The 18,119-nt window shown below is 36.9% G+C and overlaps 2 protein-coding genes across 2 annotated transcripts in view; one reads left to right on the forward strand and one right to left on the reverse strand.

Moving 5' to 3' along the window:
• LOC131396494 (basic proline-rich protein-like) overlaps positions 1-17,664 on the forward strand; it is a 53,410-nt gene extending 35,746 nt beyond the window's left edge. The window contains exon 3 of the mRNA XM_058528736.1: positions 17,022-17,664. Coding sequence (XP_058384719.1) covers positions 17,022-17,081 — 60 coding nt within the window. The 3' untranslated portion in view covers positions 17,082-17,664. The remainder of the gene's footprint in view (positions 1-17,021) is intronic.
• LOC131396495 (short-chain dehydrogenase/reductase family 16C member 6-like) overlaps positions 1-18,119 on the reverse strand; it is a 42,156-nt gene that overhangs the window by 15,875 nt on the left and 8,162 nt on the right. The window contains exons 3-4 of the mRNA XM_058528738.1: positions 13,595-13,694; positions 12,780-12,924 (exon numbers count right to left, since the gene is read on the reverse strand). Of these exons, the coding sequence (XP_058384721.1) occupies positions 12,780-12,924; positions 13,595-13,694 (245 nt within the window). The remainder of the gene's footprint in view (positions 1-12,779; positions 12,925-13,594; positions 13,695-18,119) is intronic.

Raw genomic sequence — 18,119 nt, forward strand, 5'->3', positions numbered from 1 at the left:
TTTCCACATAATTATACATTTCTCAAAATTTCTTCTGGTGTTCATTTCTAGTTTCATTCCATTTGGTCAGAGAACATACTTTGTATGATTTCATTCTTTTCAAGTTTATTGATGGTTGTTTTATGACCTGGCATATGGTCTATCCTGGAGTATATTCTACACATATGTGAGAAGAAGGTAAATTCTGCTGTTGTTTGGTGAAGTGTTCTATAGATGTCTATTAGGTCTACTTAGTTTACACTTTTCTAGTGTTCTATGCCCTTTTGATCGTATGGGTGGCCTTTAATAATTTTTAAACTGTATTTTTTGAGTTATTTTCCTAGAGGTTTTTCTTATACATACAGTGTACATCTTAACCTATCAGAATCTACTTCAGGTTTATACTACTTTAATTCCAGTGAGATATAGAAACTTTACTCTTATATAGCTATATTATCTCTCCCACTTTTGTGCTATTATTATACATATTATGTTTATATACATTATAAACCCAACAACACATTGTTGTAATTATTACTTTATAAATTTTATGTTTTAAAGAAGCTTGTCTTCATCCACCTCCTCTGTGCTCTTATTACAAAAATGTAACATTTCTTTTTTTTTATTTTTTATTTTTTTGTGTGTGAGGAAGATCAGCCCTGAGCTAACATCCCTGCTAATCCTCCTCTTTTTGCTGAGGAAGACCAGCTCTGAGCTAACATCTATTGCCAATCCTCCTCCTTTTTTCCCCCAAAGCCCCAGTAGTTAGTTGTATGTCATAGTTGCACATACTTCTAGTTGCTGTATGTGGGACGCGGCCTCTGCATGCCCGGAGAAGCGGTGTGTTGGTGTGTGCCCGGGATCCGAACCCGGGCCACCAGTAACGGAGCGCACGCACTTAACCGCTAAGCCATGGGGCCGGCCCCCCAAAATATAACATTTCTATGTGATATAGGACCAACAATACTGCTATATCCATATTGTTTATACATTTGTTATTCAAATCAGTTAAGAAAAGAAAAGAGAAGAAATGTGCATTTATGCTGTCTTTTGAAAATTGCCTACTTTATTACTTTTACTGGTACTCTTTGTTTTTTTCCATGTGGATTCAAATTATTCCCTGGTGTTACTTACTTTCAGCCTAAGGAACTTCCTTTAGTATTTTCTGTAAGGTGCGGTGCTAGCAACAAATTCTTTCAGTTTTTGTTTTGCTTTAATTTTTGACTTCATTTTTTGAAAGATTGTTTTGATATATACAAGATTCTTCATTGTGAAGAGTTTGGAAGATGGCGGCATAGGAAGACTCTGAACTCTTTCCATGGACACAGCAAATCTACAGCTACATGTGGAACAATTTCCTCTGAGAGAGATCTGGAAACTGGATAAAAAGAACCCCCACAACAAGGGACAACACTGACAGGGGTGGAAGAGGCAGAAATACACCTCTGCTGAGGAAAAAGCTACATCCTAGTTGTGACGCTTCACAGCCAGGAACAATCTCAAAGGTACAAAGCTTTTCTTGGAGGAGCTGGGGGATCTGAGTGGGGGATCTATGCCACAGTAGGTATCCCAGGCTTTAGATTCAGCACAACTGAGATGAGATCCCATAAACCTGGCTTTGCTGGCTTTGAAAACCAGTGGAGAATATGCCCAGAAAAACTATCAAACTTCAGAGAAAGAAAAACCTGCTCTTAAAGGACCCATGCACAAATTCACCCATTCCAGAAACTAACACAAAAACACCAGAAAGGAATGTGCATAGTCCATTGGTAAAAGAGACTCACTTACTAAGCTTGGAGCACATCTCAGAGAGGCAGGAAGTGGCTGGCTCCCCTCCACCCCAGGGACTAAGACACTGGTGGCAGCCATTACTGTGACCTAGTTCAGTCTTATTGACACAGACACTGGCAGCTGCCATTGGATTCTTTCCTGTAGCCTGTTAGTGCAAAGGGTTTGCCCCATCCACTAGAGTACCAATGAAATTGAGTGCAGCCAGGACAGGCAGCCTGCCCCAGGGAGTGGCCCTACATACCAGCAAGCCCTCCTCGAACTTGTGGGCCTGTGTTGGCAGGGAGTATGGGCCTGCTGGTGTTGGGGCCTGTCAGCCACAGCAGATTTGGGCTGCTGGCCATCTCAAACAGCCACACACAGGATATGCCTCACCTTCCAACACCTGAAATGATTGTGTGCTGCTGTGCCTGGGACCAGCCCAACCCATTTGTGCTCCTGAGAGAGCCTGACAATAGCTGCAGAGAGCCCCACCAGAGGTCTGCAGCAATTATGAGCCCTTGAGCCTAGAAACCAGACACATTGGTGGCCTGACTTGCTTAACAGCAAAACAGCAGTAGTTGTGTGCTATTAGACCTCACAGCCAGCTGTGCCAGGGCTTGCCTCACCCAATAAAGCTACTGTAGCAGACACACATGTCTGAGGCTTACAACCAGCTGGCCTGGGGGCCAGCCTAGCCTACCTGTGCACCAGCAGCAAGAGCAACCCCACCACAACACACTACCACCCACACATAGCCCAGACAGGGGAGATTCCTGGAACATTTGGCACAGGTGTTGAGAGGGGAGCACTTTGCTGGGCCCCATAAGGCATCTCTTACATAAGACCACATTTCCAAGATCAAGAGATGTAGCTGATCTACCTAATACATAGATATAAGCACAGAGAAGTAGGAAAAATGAGGAGACAAAGGAATATGTTCCAAATAAAGGAACAGGACAAATCCAGAAAAAGAACTAAACAAACCAGGGATAAACAGTTTACCTGGTAAAGAGTACAAACTAATAGTCATAAGGATGCTTACTGATATTGGGAGAAGAATAGATGAATACAGTGAGAATGTCAACAAAGAACTGGAAAATATAAAAAAGAACCAATCAGAAATGAAGAATACAATAATGGAAATGAAAAATTCACTAGAAGGAATCAACAGCAGAGCAGATGACACAGAAGAATGGATCAGTGAGTTGGACAAAAGAGTAGGGGAAATCACCCAAGCTGAATAGAAAAAAGAATTAAAAAGAATGAGGATGGTCTAAGGGACCTTTGGGACAACATCAAGTGTACTAACGTCCATATTCTAGGTGTCCCAGAAGGAGAAGAGAGAGACAAAGGGGAAGAGAACCTATTTGAAAAAATAATAGCTGAAAACTTCCCTAACCTGGGGAAGGAAATAGACATCCAGGTACAGGCAGTACCTGTACAGAGAGCACCAAACAAGATGAACCCAAAGAGGCCCACACCAAGACACATTATAATTAAAATGTCAAGAATGAAAGATAAAGAGAGAATCCTAAAAAGAGAAAAGCAAGAGAAAAGCAACAAATTACTTACAAAGGAAACCTCATAATGTTAGTAGCTGACTTCTCAGCAGAAACCTTACAGGCTAGAAGGAAGTGGCATGATATATTCAAATTGCTAAAAGGAAAAAACCTACAAGAAGAACACTCTACCCAGCAAAGGTATCACTCAGAATGGAAAGAGAGAGAAAGAGTTTTCCAGACAAGCAAAAACTAATGGAGTTCATCACCACTAAACTGGACTTAAAAGAAATGTTAAAGGGACTTATTTAAGAGAAGACCACAAATAGGAATAAGAAAATTATCAAAGAAAAAATATCACTGGTAAAAGGAAATATACAGGAAAGGTAGTAGATCAACCACCAGTAAAGCTAGTAGGTGGCTAGGTCAAAGGTCAAAGAGAAAAGTACTAAAAATATCTATTTCCATGGTAAGACGTTAAAGAATACACAAAAATAAAAGAAGTATAATATGATATCAAAAATATATAAATGTGGGTGCAGGAGTAAAAGTGTAGGGCTTTTAGTAAGAGGTCAAACTTTAGAGACCGTCAACTTAATATAGATTGCTCTTTATGTGGTTTATTATATGTGAACCTCATGGTAATTGCAAATCAGAAACTATAATAAATACACAAAAAATTGAGAAAGGAACCCAAAAATAATACTAAAGAAAGCCATCAAATCATAAGTGAAGAAAGCGGGAGAAGAAGAAAGAAACAGAGAAGAACTACAAAAACACTGAGAAAAAAGGAAACAAAGTGGCAATAAGTACATACTTATCAATAGCTACTTTAAATGTCAAGGGACTAAAAGCTCCAATCAAAAGACATAGGCTGAACAGATAAAACAGCAAGACCTGTATATATACTGCATACAAGAGACACACTTCAGACCTAAGACACTCACAAACTGAAAGTGAAGGGATGGAAAAAATACTCTGGGCAAATGGAAATGAAAAGAAAGCTGGGGTAGCAATACTTATATCAGACAAAATAGACTTTAAAGCAAAAACTGTAATAAGAGACAAAGAAGGGCATTAAATAATGATAAAGAGAACAATCCAATAAGAGGACATAACATTTGTAAATAGTTTTGTACTCAACATAGGAGCACCTAATATATAAAGCAATTATTAACAGACATAAAAGGAGAAATTGAGAGAGGGAGTCAAGATGGCGGCGTAGGCAGACTCTGAACTCACCTCCTCCCGTGGACACAGCCAATTTACAACTACTCGTGGAAAAATTACCCCTGAGACAGAACTGAAAACTGGATAAGAGGAACTCCTGCAACAACGGACAATCCTAACTGGGGTAGAAGAGGCAGAGACTCCCTTCCGGAGAGGAAAAATGCCGCCTTCACAAGCCGCCAGCTTCACGGCCGCCGGGAGCAGCTCACAGGTGTCCCGGAAGGAGAAGAGCGAGACAAGGGGGCAGAGAATCTATTTCAAGAAATAATAGATGAAAACTTCCCTAACCTAAGGAAGGAAACAGACATCCAGGTACAGGAAGCACAGAGAGCCCCAAACAAGATAAACCCAAAGAGGCCCACACCAAGACACATCATAATCAAAATGTCCAGAATTAAAGATAAAGAGAGAATCCTAAAAGCCGCAAGAGAATGTCAAGTTACATACAAAGGAAACCCCATAAGGCTATCAGCTGACTTCTCAGCAGAAACCTTACAGGCTAGAAGAGAATGGCACGATATATTTAAAGTGCTAAAAGGAAAAAACTTACAGCCAAGAATACTCTACCCAGCAAGGTTATCATTCAAAATGGAAGGAGAGATCAAAATTTTCCCAGATAAGCAAAAATTAAAGGAGTTTGTCACCAAGAAACCAGTGCTACAAGAAATGTTAAAGGGACTGATTTAAGGGGAAAAGAGAAGACCACAAATAGGAAAAATTATCTATTTCCATGATTAGAACGTAATGGATACAAATGCACAAAAAAGAGGTTAGATATGATATCAAAAACATAAAAGGAGGGAGGAGGGGAGTTAAAGAGTACAGCTTTCAGACAGAGGTCAAACTAAAGTGACCATCAATTCTGTATAGAAGAAGTAAGGAACAGAGAAGGACTACTAAAACACTGAGAAAAAAAAAAAAAGTTAAAAAATGGCAGTAAGTACATACTTATCAATAGCTACTTTAAACGTCAGTGGACTACATGCTCCAATTAAAAGGCACAGGGTGGCTGACTGGATAAAAAAACAAGACCCATATATATGCTGCATACAAGAGACACACTTCAGAACTAAAGACACTCACAAACTGAAAGTGAAGGGATGGAAAAAGATACTCCACGCAAATGGCAATGAAAAGAAAGCTGGGGTAGCAGTACTCATATCAGACAAAATAGACTTTAAAACAAAAACTGTAAAAAGAGACAAAGAAGGGCATTACATAATGATCAAGGGAACAATCCAACAAGAGGATATAACACTTGTAAATATCTACGCACCCAATGTAGGTGCACCTAAATATATAAAGCAATTATTAACAGACATAAAAACAGAAATAGACAGTAACACAATAATAGTAGGGGACTTTAACACTCCAGTTACACCAACGGATAGATCATCCAAACAGAAGATCAATAAGGAAACATTTGCCTTAAACGACACACTAGAACAGATGGACCTAGTAGATATATACAGAGCATTCCATCCAAAAACCGAAGAATACACGTTCTTTTCAAATGCACGTGGAACATTCTCCAGGATTGATCACATATTAGGCCACAAAACAAGTCTCCATAAATTTAAGAAGATTGAAATAATACCAAGCATCATTTCTGACCACAACGGTATGAAACTAGAAATCAACTATAGGAAGAAAATCAGAAAAGCCACAAATACATGGACATTAAACAAAATGCTACTGAACAACGACTGGGTTAAGGAAGAAATCAAAGAAGAAATCAAAAAATACCTGGAGAAAAATGAAAATGAAAATACGACATGCCAGAATTTATGGGATACAGCAAAAGCGGTTCTAAGAGGGAAGTTTATAGCGATACAGGCCTATCTCAACAAACAAGAAAAATCTCAAATAAACAATCTAACAATGCACCTAAAGGAACTGGAAAAAGAAGAACAAACCAAGCCCAAAATCAGTAGAAGAAGGGAAATAATAAAAATCAGAGCAGAAATAAATGAAATAGAGACCAAAAAAAAATAGAAAAAATTAATAAAACCAAGAGCTGCTTCTTTGAAAAGATCAACAAAATTGACAAACCTTTAGCTAGACTCACCCAGAAAAAAAGAGCGAAGGCACAAATAAGTAAAATCAGAAATGAAAGAGGAGAGGTTACAACAGACACCTCAGAAATACAAAAGATTATAAGAGAATACTATGAAAAGCTATATGCCAACCAATTCGACAATCTGGAAGAAATGGATAAATTCTTAGAATCATACAACCTTCCAAAACTGGATCAAGAAGAAGTAGAGAATTTGAATAGACCAATAACCAGTAAGGAGATCGAAACAGTAATCAAAAACCTCCCCAAAAATAAAAGTCCAGGACCAGACGGCTTCCCTTGTGAATTCTACCAAACATTCAAAGAAGACTTAATACCTATCCTTCTCAAACTCTTCCAAAAAATTGAGGAGGGGGGGAAGCTCCCTAACTCATTCTATGAAGCTGACATTACCCTGATACCAAAACCAGACAAGGACAACACAAAAAAAAAGAAAATTACAGGCCAATATCACTGATGAACATCAATGCGAAAATCCTCAACAAAATACTAGCAAATTGCATACAACAATACGTTAAAAAGATTATACACCACGATCAAGTGGGATTTATTCCAGGTATGCAGGGATGGTTTAACATTCGCAAATCAATCAACGTAGTACACCACATTAATAAAATGAAGAACAAAAATCACATGATCATCTCAATAGATGCAGAGAAAGCATTTGACAAGATACAGCATCCATTTATGATAAAAACTCTGAATAACATGGGTATAGAAGGAAAGTACCTCAACATAATAAAGACCATATATGAGAAACCCACAGCTAATATCCTCAGTGGTGAAAAACTGAAAGCTATCCCTCTAAGAACAGGAACCAGACAAGGATGCCCACTGTCACCACTCCTATTTAACATAGTACTGGAAGTCCTAGCCAGAGCAATCAGGCAAGAGAAAGAAATAAAAGGGATCCAAATTGGAAAGGAAGAAGTGAAACTGTCACTATTTGCAGATGACATGATTTTATATATAGAAAACACTAAAGAATCCACCAGAAAACTTTTAGAAGTAATAAACGAATATGGTAAAGTTGCAGGATACAAAATCAACATACAAAAATCAGTTGCATTTCTGTACACTAACAACGAAGTAGCAGAAAGAGCAATTAAGAATACCATCCCATTTACAATTGCAACAAAAAGAATAAAATACCTAGGAATAAACTTAACCAAAGAGGTGAAAGATCTGTACACTGAAAACTATAAAACATTTCTGAAAGAAATTGAAGAAGACACAAAGAAATGGAAAGATATTCCATGCTCTTGGATTGGAAGAATTAACATAGTTAAGATGTCCATACTTCCTAAAGCCATCTATAGATTCAATGCAATCCCTATCAAAGTTCCAACAACATTTTTCACAGAAATAGAACAAAGAATCCTAAAACTTATATGGAACAACAAAAGACCCCGAATAGCTAAAGGAATCCTGAGAAAAAAGAACAAAGCTGGAGGTATCACACTCCCTGATTTCAAAATATACTACAAAGCTATAGTAACCAAAACAGCATGGTACTGGCACAAAAACAGACACACAGATCAATGGAATAGAATCAAAAGCCCAGAAATAAACCCACACATCTATGGACAGCTAATCTTTGACAAAGGAGCCAAGAACATACAATGGGGAAAAGAAAGTCTCTTCAACAAATGGTGTTGGGACAACTGGATAGCCACATGCAAAAAAATGAAAGTAGACCCTTACCTTACACCATACACAAAAATTAACTCAAAATGGATTAAAGACTTGAATGTAAGACCTGAAACTGTGAAACTTCTTGAAGAAAACATAGGCAGTACGCTCTTTGACATCGGTCTTAGCAACATGTTTTCAAACACCATGTCTGACCGGGCAAGAGAAACAATAGAAAAAATAAACAAATGGGACTACATCAAACTAAAAAGCTTCTGCACAGCAAAGGAAACCATCAACAAAACAAAAAGACAACCTAACAATTGGGAGAAGATATTTGCAAACCATACATCTGATAAGGGCTTAATCTCCAAAATATATAAAGAACTCATGCATCTCAACAACAAAAATCTAACAACCCAATTAAAAAATGGGCAAAAGACCTGAACAGACATTTCTCCAAAGAAGATATACAGATGGCCAACAGACACATGAAAAGATGTTCAAAATCACTAACTATCAGGGAAATGCAAATCAAAACTACAATGAGATATCACCTCACACCCGTCAGAATGGCTATAATTAACAAGACAGGAAACAACAAGTGTTGGAGAGGATGTGGAGAGAAGGGAACTCTCATACACTGCTGGTGGGAGTGCAAACTGGTGCAGCCACTATGGAAAACAGTATGGAGATTCCTCAAAAAATCAAGGATAGAACTACCATATGATCCAGCTATTCCACTGTTGGGTATTTATCCAAAGAACTTGAAAACACCAATTTGCAAAGGTACATACACCCCTGTGTTCATTGCAGCGTTATTCACAATAGCCAAGACTTGGAAGCAACCTAAGTGCCCATCAAGGGACGAATGGATAAAGAAGATGTGGTATGTATACACAATGGAATACTACTCAGCCATAAGAAACGATGAAATCCAGCCATTTGTGACAACATGGATGGACATTGAGGGTATAATGCAAAGTGAAATAAGTCAGAGGGAGAAGGTCAAATACGGTATGATTTCCTTCATTAAGTAGTAGATAATAACAACAATAAACAAACACATAGGGACAGAGATTGGATTGGTGGTTACCAGAGTGGAAGAGGGGAGGGAGGAGGGTGAAAGGGATAATTCAGTACATGTGTGTGGTGATGGGTTGTAATTAGTATTTTGGTGGTGAACATGATGTAATCTATGCAGAAATAGAAGTACAATGATGTACAACTGAAATTTTTACAATGTTATTAACCAATGTTACTGCAATAAACAAAAAATTAAAAAAAAAAATAAAGTTCATTCTTCCTTATACTTCTGTGTGCTGAAATACAAATAAAAAAATCCAGAAAACTCAAAAAAAAAAAAAAGGAGAAATTGACAGTAACACAATAATACTAGGGGGGACTTTACGACTCCACTTACATCAATGTATATATCATCCAAACAGAAGATCAATAAGGAAACACTGGCCGTAAATGACACATTAGACCAGAGGGACTTAGTAGATACATATAGAATATTCCATCCAAAAACTGCAGAATACATTCTTTTCAAATGCACATGTAACATTCTCCAGGATAAATCACATTTTAGGGCACAAAACAAGTCTCAATAAATATAAGAAGATTGAAATAACACCAAGCATCTTTTCTGACCACAATGGTATGAAACAAGATCATCTGCAAGAAGAAAACTGGAAAAGCCTTAAAAATGTGGAGATTAAACAAAATACTACTGAACATCTATTGGGTCAATGAAGAAATCAAAAGAGAAATCCAAAAATTCCTAGAGACAAATGAAAATGAAAATATGACATGCCAAAATTTACGAGATGCAGCAAAAGCGGTACTAAGAGGGAAATTTATAGCAATACAGGCCTACCTCAAAAAACGAGAAAAATCTCAAATAAACTATCTAACAATACACCTAACGGAACAGGAAAAAGAAGAACAACAAAGCCCAAAATCAGGAGAAGGAAGGAAATAATAAAAATGGGAGCAGAAATAAATGAAATAGAGACGAAAAAATCAATAGAAAAAATCAAGGAAACAAAGAGCTTGTTCTTTGAAAAGATAAAAAAATTTACAAACCTTTAGCTAGACTAACCAAGAAAAAAAGGGAGTAGGCTCAGATAAATAGTATCAGAAATGAAAGAGAAGAAATTACAATGGACACCTCAGAAATATAAAGGATTATAAGAGGATACTAGAAAAAGCTATACACCTACAAATTGGATAATCTAGAAGAAATGGATAAATTCTTAGAATCATACAACCTTCCAAAACTGAGTCAAGAAGAAATAGAGAATACAAATAGACCAATCACTAGTAAGGAGATTGAAACAGTAATCAGAAACCTCCCCCACAACAAAAGCCCAGGACCAGACAGCTTCCTTGGTGAATTCTATGAAACATTCAAAGAAGACTTAATACCTATCCTTCTCAGACTCTTCCAAAATATTGAAGAGGAGGGGAAGCTTCCTAACTCATTCTATGAGGCCAACATTACCATGATATCAAAACCAGACAAGGACAACACAAAAAAATAAAATTACAGGCCAATATCACCGATGAACGTGGATGCAAAAGTCCTCAACAAAATACTGGCAAATCGAATACAATGATACGTTAAAAGGATCATAAACCATGATCAAGTGGGATATATTCCAGGGATGCAAGGATGGTTCAACATCTGCTAACCAATCAACATGATACACCACATTAACAAAACAGAATAAAAATCACATGATCATGTAATAGGTGCAGAAAAACATTCAACAAGATACAGCATCCATTTATGATAAAAACTCTGAATAAAATGGGTATAGAAGGAAAGTACCTCAACATAGTAAAGGCCATATATGACAAACCCACAGCTAACATCATACTCAATGGTGAAAAACTGAAAGCTATTCCTCTGAGAACAGAAATAAGACAAAGATGCCCACTTTTGCCACTCTTATTTAACAAAGTAATAGGAAGTCCTAGCCAGAGCAATCAGAAAAGAAAGAGAAATAAAAGGGATCTAAATTGGAAAGGAAGAAGTAAAACTGTCACTATTTGCAGATGACATGATTTTATATATAGAAAACTCTAACAAATCCACCAAAAAACTACTAGAAATAATTAATGAATACAGTAAAGTTGCAGGGTACAAAATCAACATGCAAAAGTAACTTGCATTCCTATACACTAACAACAAAATAGCAAAAGGAGAAGTTAAGAATACCATCCCATTTATAATCACAACAAAAAGAAAATACCTAGGAATAAATTTAACCGAAGAGGTGAAAGACCTGAACACTGAAAACTATAAAACATTGTTGAAAGAAATCGAAGAAGACACAAAAAAGTGGAAAGATATTCCGTGCTCTTGGATTGGAAGAATTAACATAGTTAAAATGTCCATACATCCTAAAGCAATCTACAGATTCAGTGCAATCCTTTTCAAAGTTCCAATGACATTTTTCACAGAAATAGAACAAAGAGTCCTAAAATTTATATGGAATAACAAAAGACCCAGAGTGGCCAATGGAATCCTGAGAAAAAAGAACAAAGCTGGAGGTATCACACTCCCTGATTTCAAAATATACTACAAAGCTACAGTAACCGAAACAGCATGGTACTGGCACAAAAACAGACACACAGATCAATGGAACAGAATCGAAAGCCCAGAAATAAACCCACACATCTATGGACAGCTAATTTTTGACAAGGGAGCCAAGAACATACAGTGGAGAAAGGAATGTCTTTCCACTAAATGTTGTTGGGAAAACTGGACAGCCACATGGAAAAGAATGAAAGTAGACCATTGTCTTTGCTAATTTTGGCCACTTTAATGGATGTCTCTTTGTGAGAGATTTTCTCCCTCTATGCTCTGTCAGCTCTTCACCACCCGTTGTGGCACTTTATATTTAAATTTATAGTTTCACTAGACTCTAAATAGCCTCATTGCTTTTTAGCCAGCCTTTTTCATTGCCTCTCTCTCTTTCCTACAAATATAGCTGATTTGGGTCATTTGGATCATATCAGTCGTCTTTTTGGTAATTGAAATGAGTACACTTGCCCTAAATCATTCTTATACTTTTCAATATACTCTACTGATTGGCTCCTTTGTGTAAATCCCTCATATTTCATTTGCATCCTCATTTGGACTGTTTTATCAAATATAACTTTTATAGCAAAATATCACCCCCCAATACTTCCCCACATGTATTAATGAATCTTACAAAATATTTTATTTTTTGGATTATTTTTCCCACAGTATTCTTTTTAGGAAAGAAATTATCTTCTCAACACTACAATGCTAAATATTTTAGTAACTTCTCACTACCAATTTTTCTGTTATATTGTAATATTCTGATTAGCAATTTAGTTTTCACCATCCCATAAACTTCATAGCCAAATTTTATTCTAAGTTGAATAAATTCATTAATTCAATAAATACTGAACTTTTTCTTTTACTAAATTAGGCATTCAAATTATTTCTTTTGTTTTACTGTCCATATTTCAAAACTTCAAAATGAAAAGATGATAAGTGACATATTGGAAGATTATTATAACAGCAACGATTACTGTAAGAGTTCACTTACTTAGTTGTACAGCCTTCAAACAGCCCAGTTTTGATGAAATATGGGCAAACGATGGTGGTTTTAATTTTAGTTTTCTTTTGTACTTTTAATTCAAGGTAGAGAGACTCTGCAAAGCCAAAAGCTGCGAATTTGCTTGCACAATAATCTGAAACAAAGTGAAGGGCTGTTAGAAATAGAATTTGACGAGCTAATTTTTGGAATTATTTTAAAAATTAAAATTCCCTCCCCTTTCTCTGGCCTATCGTTGGGGACAAAGCATCACTGTTAAAGTCATTTTTGTGGCTACTCTACTGCTATATCTCCATACTATATATCCAACAAGACGGAAATTATTTCAATTTCTCTTAACCCAAGAAGACTAACGAGCCAATGGGCACATTCTTCTCTTTGTTTTTCTTTTTTGTAAATTTTATTTTATTTTTTCCTCGAAGCCCCAGTAGATAGTTGTATGTCATAGATGCACATCCTTCTAGTTGCTGTACGTGGGATGTGGCCTCAGCATGGCCGGAGGAGCAGTGCGTCGGTGCGTGCCCGGGATCTGAACCTGGGCCACCAGCAGCAGAGCGGGCGCACTTAACCGCTAAGCCACGGAGCCGGCCCTTCTCTTTGTTTTTCAGAAAGAAGAGACTATCTCCTGTTATCATTGCCATTTTAAGGAGGGAAATGGAAAGGAATGCCGGCATTATAAATTGAGCCAAATGTTCCAGAGATTTTCCCTTGGCTCAGGAAGAGTTCTCTGTACCTTGGAAGGGTCCTAATTTCTGGGTGCTGTGGACTGGGGAATACAAAGGTATATGGGGAAGTGAAGTACCCACCTGATAGTCCATTAATACCAGCGACTCCTGCTGCACTTGAAATACAGACTAGGTGACCATGGTTAGCTTTAATCATGGCAGGAAGGAAGGCCTTGTAAGTCTAGAAGATATAAATACACTGTGTCAATATTTCATTCATCTTTATTGCTCAATAAGTATTTGATGACTTTACAGATTCATTTAATATTTCTCTATCACTTATAACGTGTTAAATTCTGTGGCGGTACAGAATAGTCACTGGTACCATGTAGTCACTGTTCTCAAGGATCTTAAAATTTACTGTGTTAATCTATAAGCGATATTATTTGACTTGTTTTTCTTTTTAAGTAAACTAGAGTAATTGACTTAAATCAACAATTTACATTTATAGTTTGCTAAAAAACTTAAAACCTAGTTTTTCTAGTATGCTGAGCTCTTTCATGTAGTGTTCAGCATTTTGTGTTAAAATTTAATCGCATTCACCTTGCTGGCTTCACCGTAAACAAGATTCCCTCTCACTCTAATGGATCGGCAGAATGGGAAAACCTGCTCCAGGAAAGGGGAATTTCAATGCGAAGGAAACACGCTGGAAAATAAAGTGCTTTGGAATTTGCTATATCATAATTTAGATATATTCTTAGCTATTTTGGCAAAATTCACTCATTCATCCTCAAGCAAGATATTAATTCAGTGTTCTAAGTCTCCATGCCATGAAAAAGTCCCAGTTCCCTTACCTCTGCATTTCTTAGCTTTTCTCAGGAAACTTTTCCATTCTTTCTTCCCCCAACACTGGACTTTTTTTATCTAACCTCTGTTCAGAAATAATTATCCAAAACTTGAAATAAGGCAAAGAGATGATTCCGTGACTTTCAACATGCTAGAGCATTTTTTAATAATGTTGCCTGAGGTTTGTCTAACTCTCTTGGCAATATAACTTTGACTGATAATTATTAGGACCCAGATGTTTTACAATCCTGTAACATTAGAGGTTAACATTGTAGAAAACTAATAGATGTCTTTTTTTTTTTCTTTTGGTCTAGTAGAAAAGATAATCCCAGAGGTAGGAGTTTAGAGATCGTATTTCAGCATTCTTTTTCATTGACTGTATAAATTCAAATTCCTCATATTATCAATTTATCAGCTGTGTTATTCTGCTGGTTCTCCCATAAATGAGTTAAATAAAACCTTGACAGACAATGCTCACCATCTATTTCTATAAGATTTACGATTTTGACAATGTCGGAATTCTGTATTGAGTCTTAGGGAGTCTGTGAGATGAGCTTACCCACAAGGCCCAGTAGAGCAGAGAGCAGCTACTGGATCAAAGAATGTCAGCTTTGCTTCCAAGATCTTTTGGGTCTCGCTAGCCTTGTTCCAGAACTGATGAGCTGATTGGTGAGACACTGCTTAGATGCAGACAGTTGGCCTCTTTTGACATTTCATGTCCAAGTGTGGTGGCGTTTTATATGTCTGTCTCTTGTGGTTATGATATCTTTGTTTTTCAAATATAAAAGTTAAAAAATGCTGTTGCATCAGTCAGTCATAACTACAGGCTAGTTGGAAATGGCAAGAGCTGGTTATTGTCTTTCAACACAAGTATGTGAAGAATCTGGCAGGGTCCCAGAGGGCATCTCCAGGGTGACCCTCTGGTAGACTTCATGGAATTTAGGTGCTGGACGCCTGGGTATGGAGGTCCATCACTATGGATGTCTGCAAGTTTGTAAAATTTTCAAGAAGGTGAAGCCAAGTAATGGAGTTGAAAGTGTGTTGGTGTTGTTTTGATAAGGAATTCCACAGGTTGAGGTAGCAAAACTCCCCAGATGAAAGGCCTATGGCATAGCAGTCTGTCATATGGCTGAACGCTGAAGGAATTTAAAATATGATCAGGGTAAGCCGTTATCTACCCACAGGGAGCTAACCACTTGCAGGGGTTCAGTTTAGTTCATTTTTCTCCACAAGGGTTTTTTTTTTTTTTTCAAATGTATCTGTATGGGTATTTGCTACCAGTTTTCTGTGTTTCCAATTGAGGAAGGTTTTCCTTCACAGAGGGAAAGGGACTAAGTATTTCAAGGATCTGTTTGTGTTTGTAGCACTATGTATCAGTGGAGGGCTTTTTCGGGACATTCTAGAAGATGAATTTATCACAGAAACCATCATTTGTTCCCACTATATAGATGTCCACCGTTAAAGGGAAGAAAAAGGAATGCAAATAAGTGTTGAGTGAACAATTAGTCGTCAAAAATGTATTAATGAAACTTGTAAAGAATTTTTAACCAGGCAACTCAGAGAATTATATGTGGATCCAGGTTTACACATTACTCATAATCAAGGGAAATCTGTGAACTAATGAAACTCGTTTGAAAAACAGCTGTATCTGTTTTTCCCTGATTTTATCATGTGTGGGATGTAATGCAAACAAGCATCAGATTTGCTTGATTTTATTTTATTGCATTTGATTTAAGACTTGGTTTTTCTTATGGAAAAGCCTCATTAATGAACTTAAATTTTTTCACCCTGATTATGGATCAGATAAGTTATTGTTTCCATGAAATATTTCGGGTTATGAAGAATACAAATATTTGTGTTCAGTTAAATTGAATTACAACAAATGATGACATTATTGTAAAGAAAAGGATTGGTGTTTTTGAACTTCTGACAGTTTTTCCAATTGTTTGGACTTAGTCACTCCAGTTGTACTGTCTTTGACAACTTTTTGATGTCATCTTTTTGACAACCTTTTAATATCACCAGTGGTTGTATTACTCTGTAGTGTCAACTTAAATGACTTGAAGACTTTAGGATAATATTAAGTTGGGTAAATTTATGAGAAATCTTTGGTTACCCATAAAATTTTAAAAGAAATTAAAATTCATAGAGCAAAGGTATGGAGTCACTAGCCCAGTTTTGGCTAGTTTTTTGTTTTTGTAAAGCTTGAATTGAGAAGGTGAGTTCTGTGTGGCATATACCTTATCTTCTAATATTATAATAAAGGTAATTATATTTTAAAGTTATGGTTAAAAATGATATTGTTATATAGCTAAATAAATTTTATATGTTTAAGATTATACATGTATAAAAGGCATATTAAAGTTAACAAGCAAAATAAATGTATGTATGATAAAGGTAAGGGACCTGGTAGCCTAAAATTGGCCCTAGAATATTCAGTCTGCTGTGAAGGAGGTATTAAAAGGCTATTTTTTTAGCTTTGTGTAATCTGCCCAGAGAGTGCAGATTCCTATCTGGTCAGAATCCTCTGAGCCCTTTAGCTAGCTTTTGTTGTGCTATTGAATTGTTAAAACAAAGAACAAAAATTTGTCACATCTGAGAGCTCTTAAGTTCCTTATTAATTATGCTGTTACCTTCTGTTAGGTTTGTTTAAAAAAAAAACTGTATTGTCACTCTAGCTATTAAGATATCAATACAACTATTCACCTATGTTTTTGTTTAGAGAAATAAAACTGTGGAGGTGTTACTGCATTCAGAGTCATCTTTGGCACTTTGTAGGTGACCAAAGCACTCAAGGCCTGTTCCCGTAGCTGAAATCCATGACAGAGAATCAGCAGCAACAGGTATGCTAGGAACCATGAGGTATATTTGGTATGCTCCACATTTCTTTATTAGCTTAGCCCTATTTTAGGATCTGCCCTGAGGAAATGTGGGGGAAAAGCTAAGTCAAAGAGAGAAACAACCTTTCCCGAGTAAATTTATGAATACAAATATGTTTCATCAACAATTGTACACTTGTGAGGATGGAGAGAAGGGCTCTAAGGATTTGTCAGTGCTCTCACTGTAATAATTAACCAAATCTGTATGAAATAGTTTTGTATTACACCCCAACAGAGGTTTGTACTTTCTCCAATTGAGAAGAAATAAATTAATCAGATCCATTCAGTTTTGTCATCAACAGGAAGTTTCCAGGCTCCCTTCATCTTGCCTGAAGGCTGTGGTGCTACAAGCCAGAAATTTTGTCTTGTGGAAGACGCAGTACAGCAGGACACACTAAAAGCTGCACTGGAAAGGCCTGCACCTAGGAGTCGACCGTTGATGCAGGCTTCTCAGTGTGAGCTGACATTGCCACTGTGAGGTGACCCTTGAAGGCCACACCAGGGGCTGAATCAGGTCCCTAGGGCCTCTTTAGTCCCGAAGCAGCTGACAATATGAAAGCAGACTCTGACCAAGACCCAGCAATACAGAAATAATTAGATAGGGCTGGGTTATGGAATCAATGAGGGAAATTTAAATGTGGTCAATGATCTATGTTCTGATGGGCATATGAAATCCTTTTCCTTTCTTCTTCATCTATTTCTAATCCTCAGTTAAGGAAGCTATACTTATGCAAGCTGCAATGAAACTGTTTTTGAAATGTATCTCATTCAACCATTACCTTCAGAATTCTGGAAAAATATCTTATGGGAAATCTTAGTGTAGATTATAAACTAATAAGTCCTCAGAGGAACCTGAGGATGATAATTCTAGTTCTGAACCTGATTTCAGATGAATGTCTTCATAATGGCTTAAGCTTAGACAAATATATAGAATGAAATTT

Source organism: Diceros bicornis, chromosome 33 (genome assembly GCF_020826845.1).
Source record: "Diceros bicornis minor isolate mBicDic1 chromosome 33, mDicBic1.mat.cur, whole genome shotgun sequence".
NCBI lineage: Eukaryota > Metazoa > Chordata > Mammalia > Perissodactyla > Rhinocerotidae > Diceros > Diceros bicornis.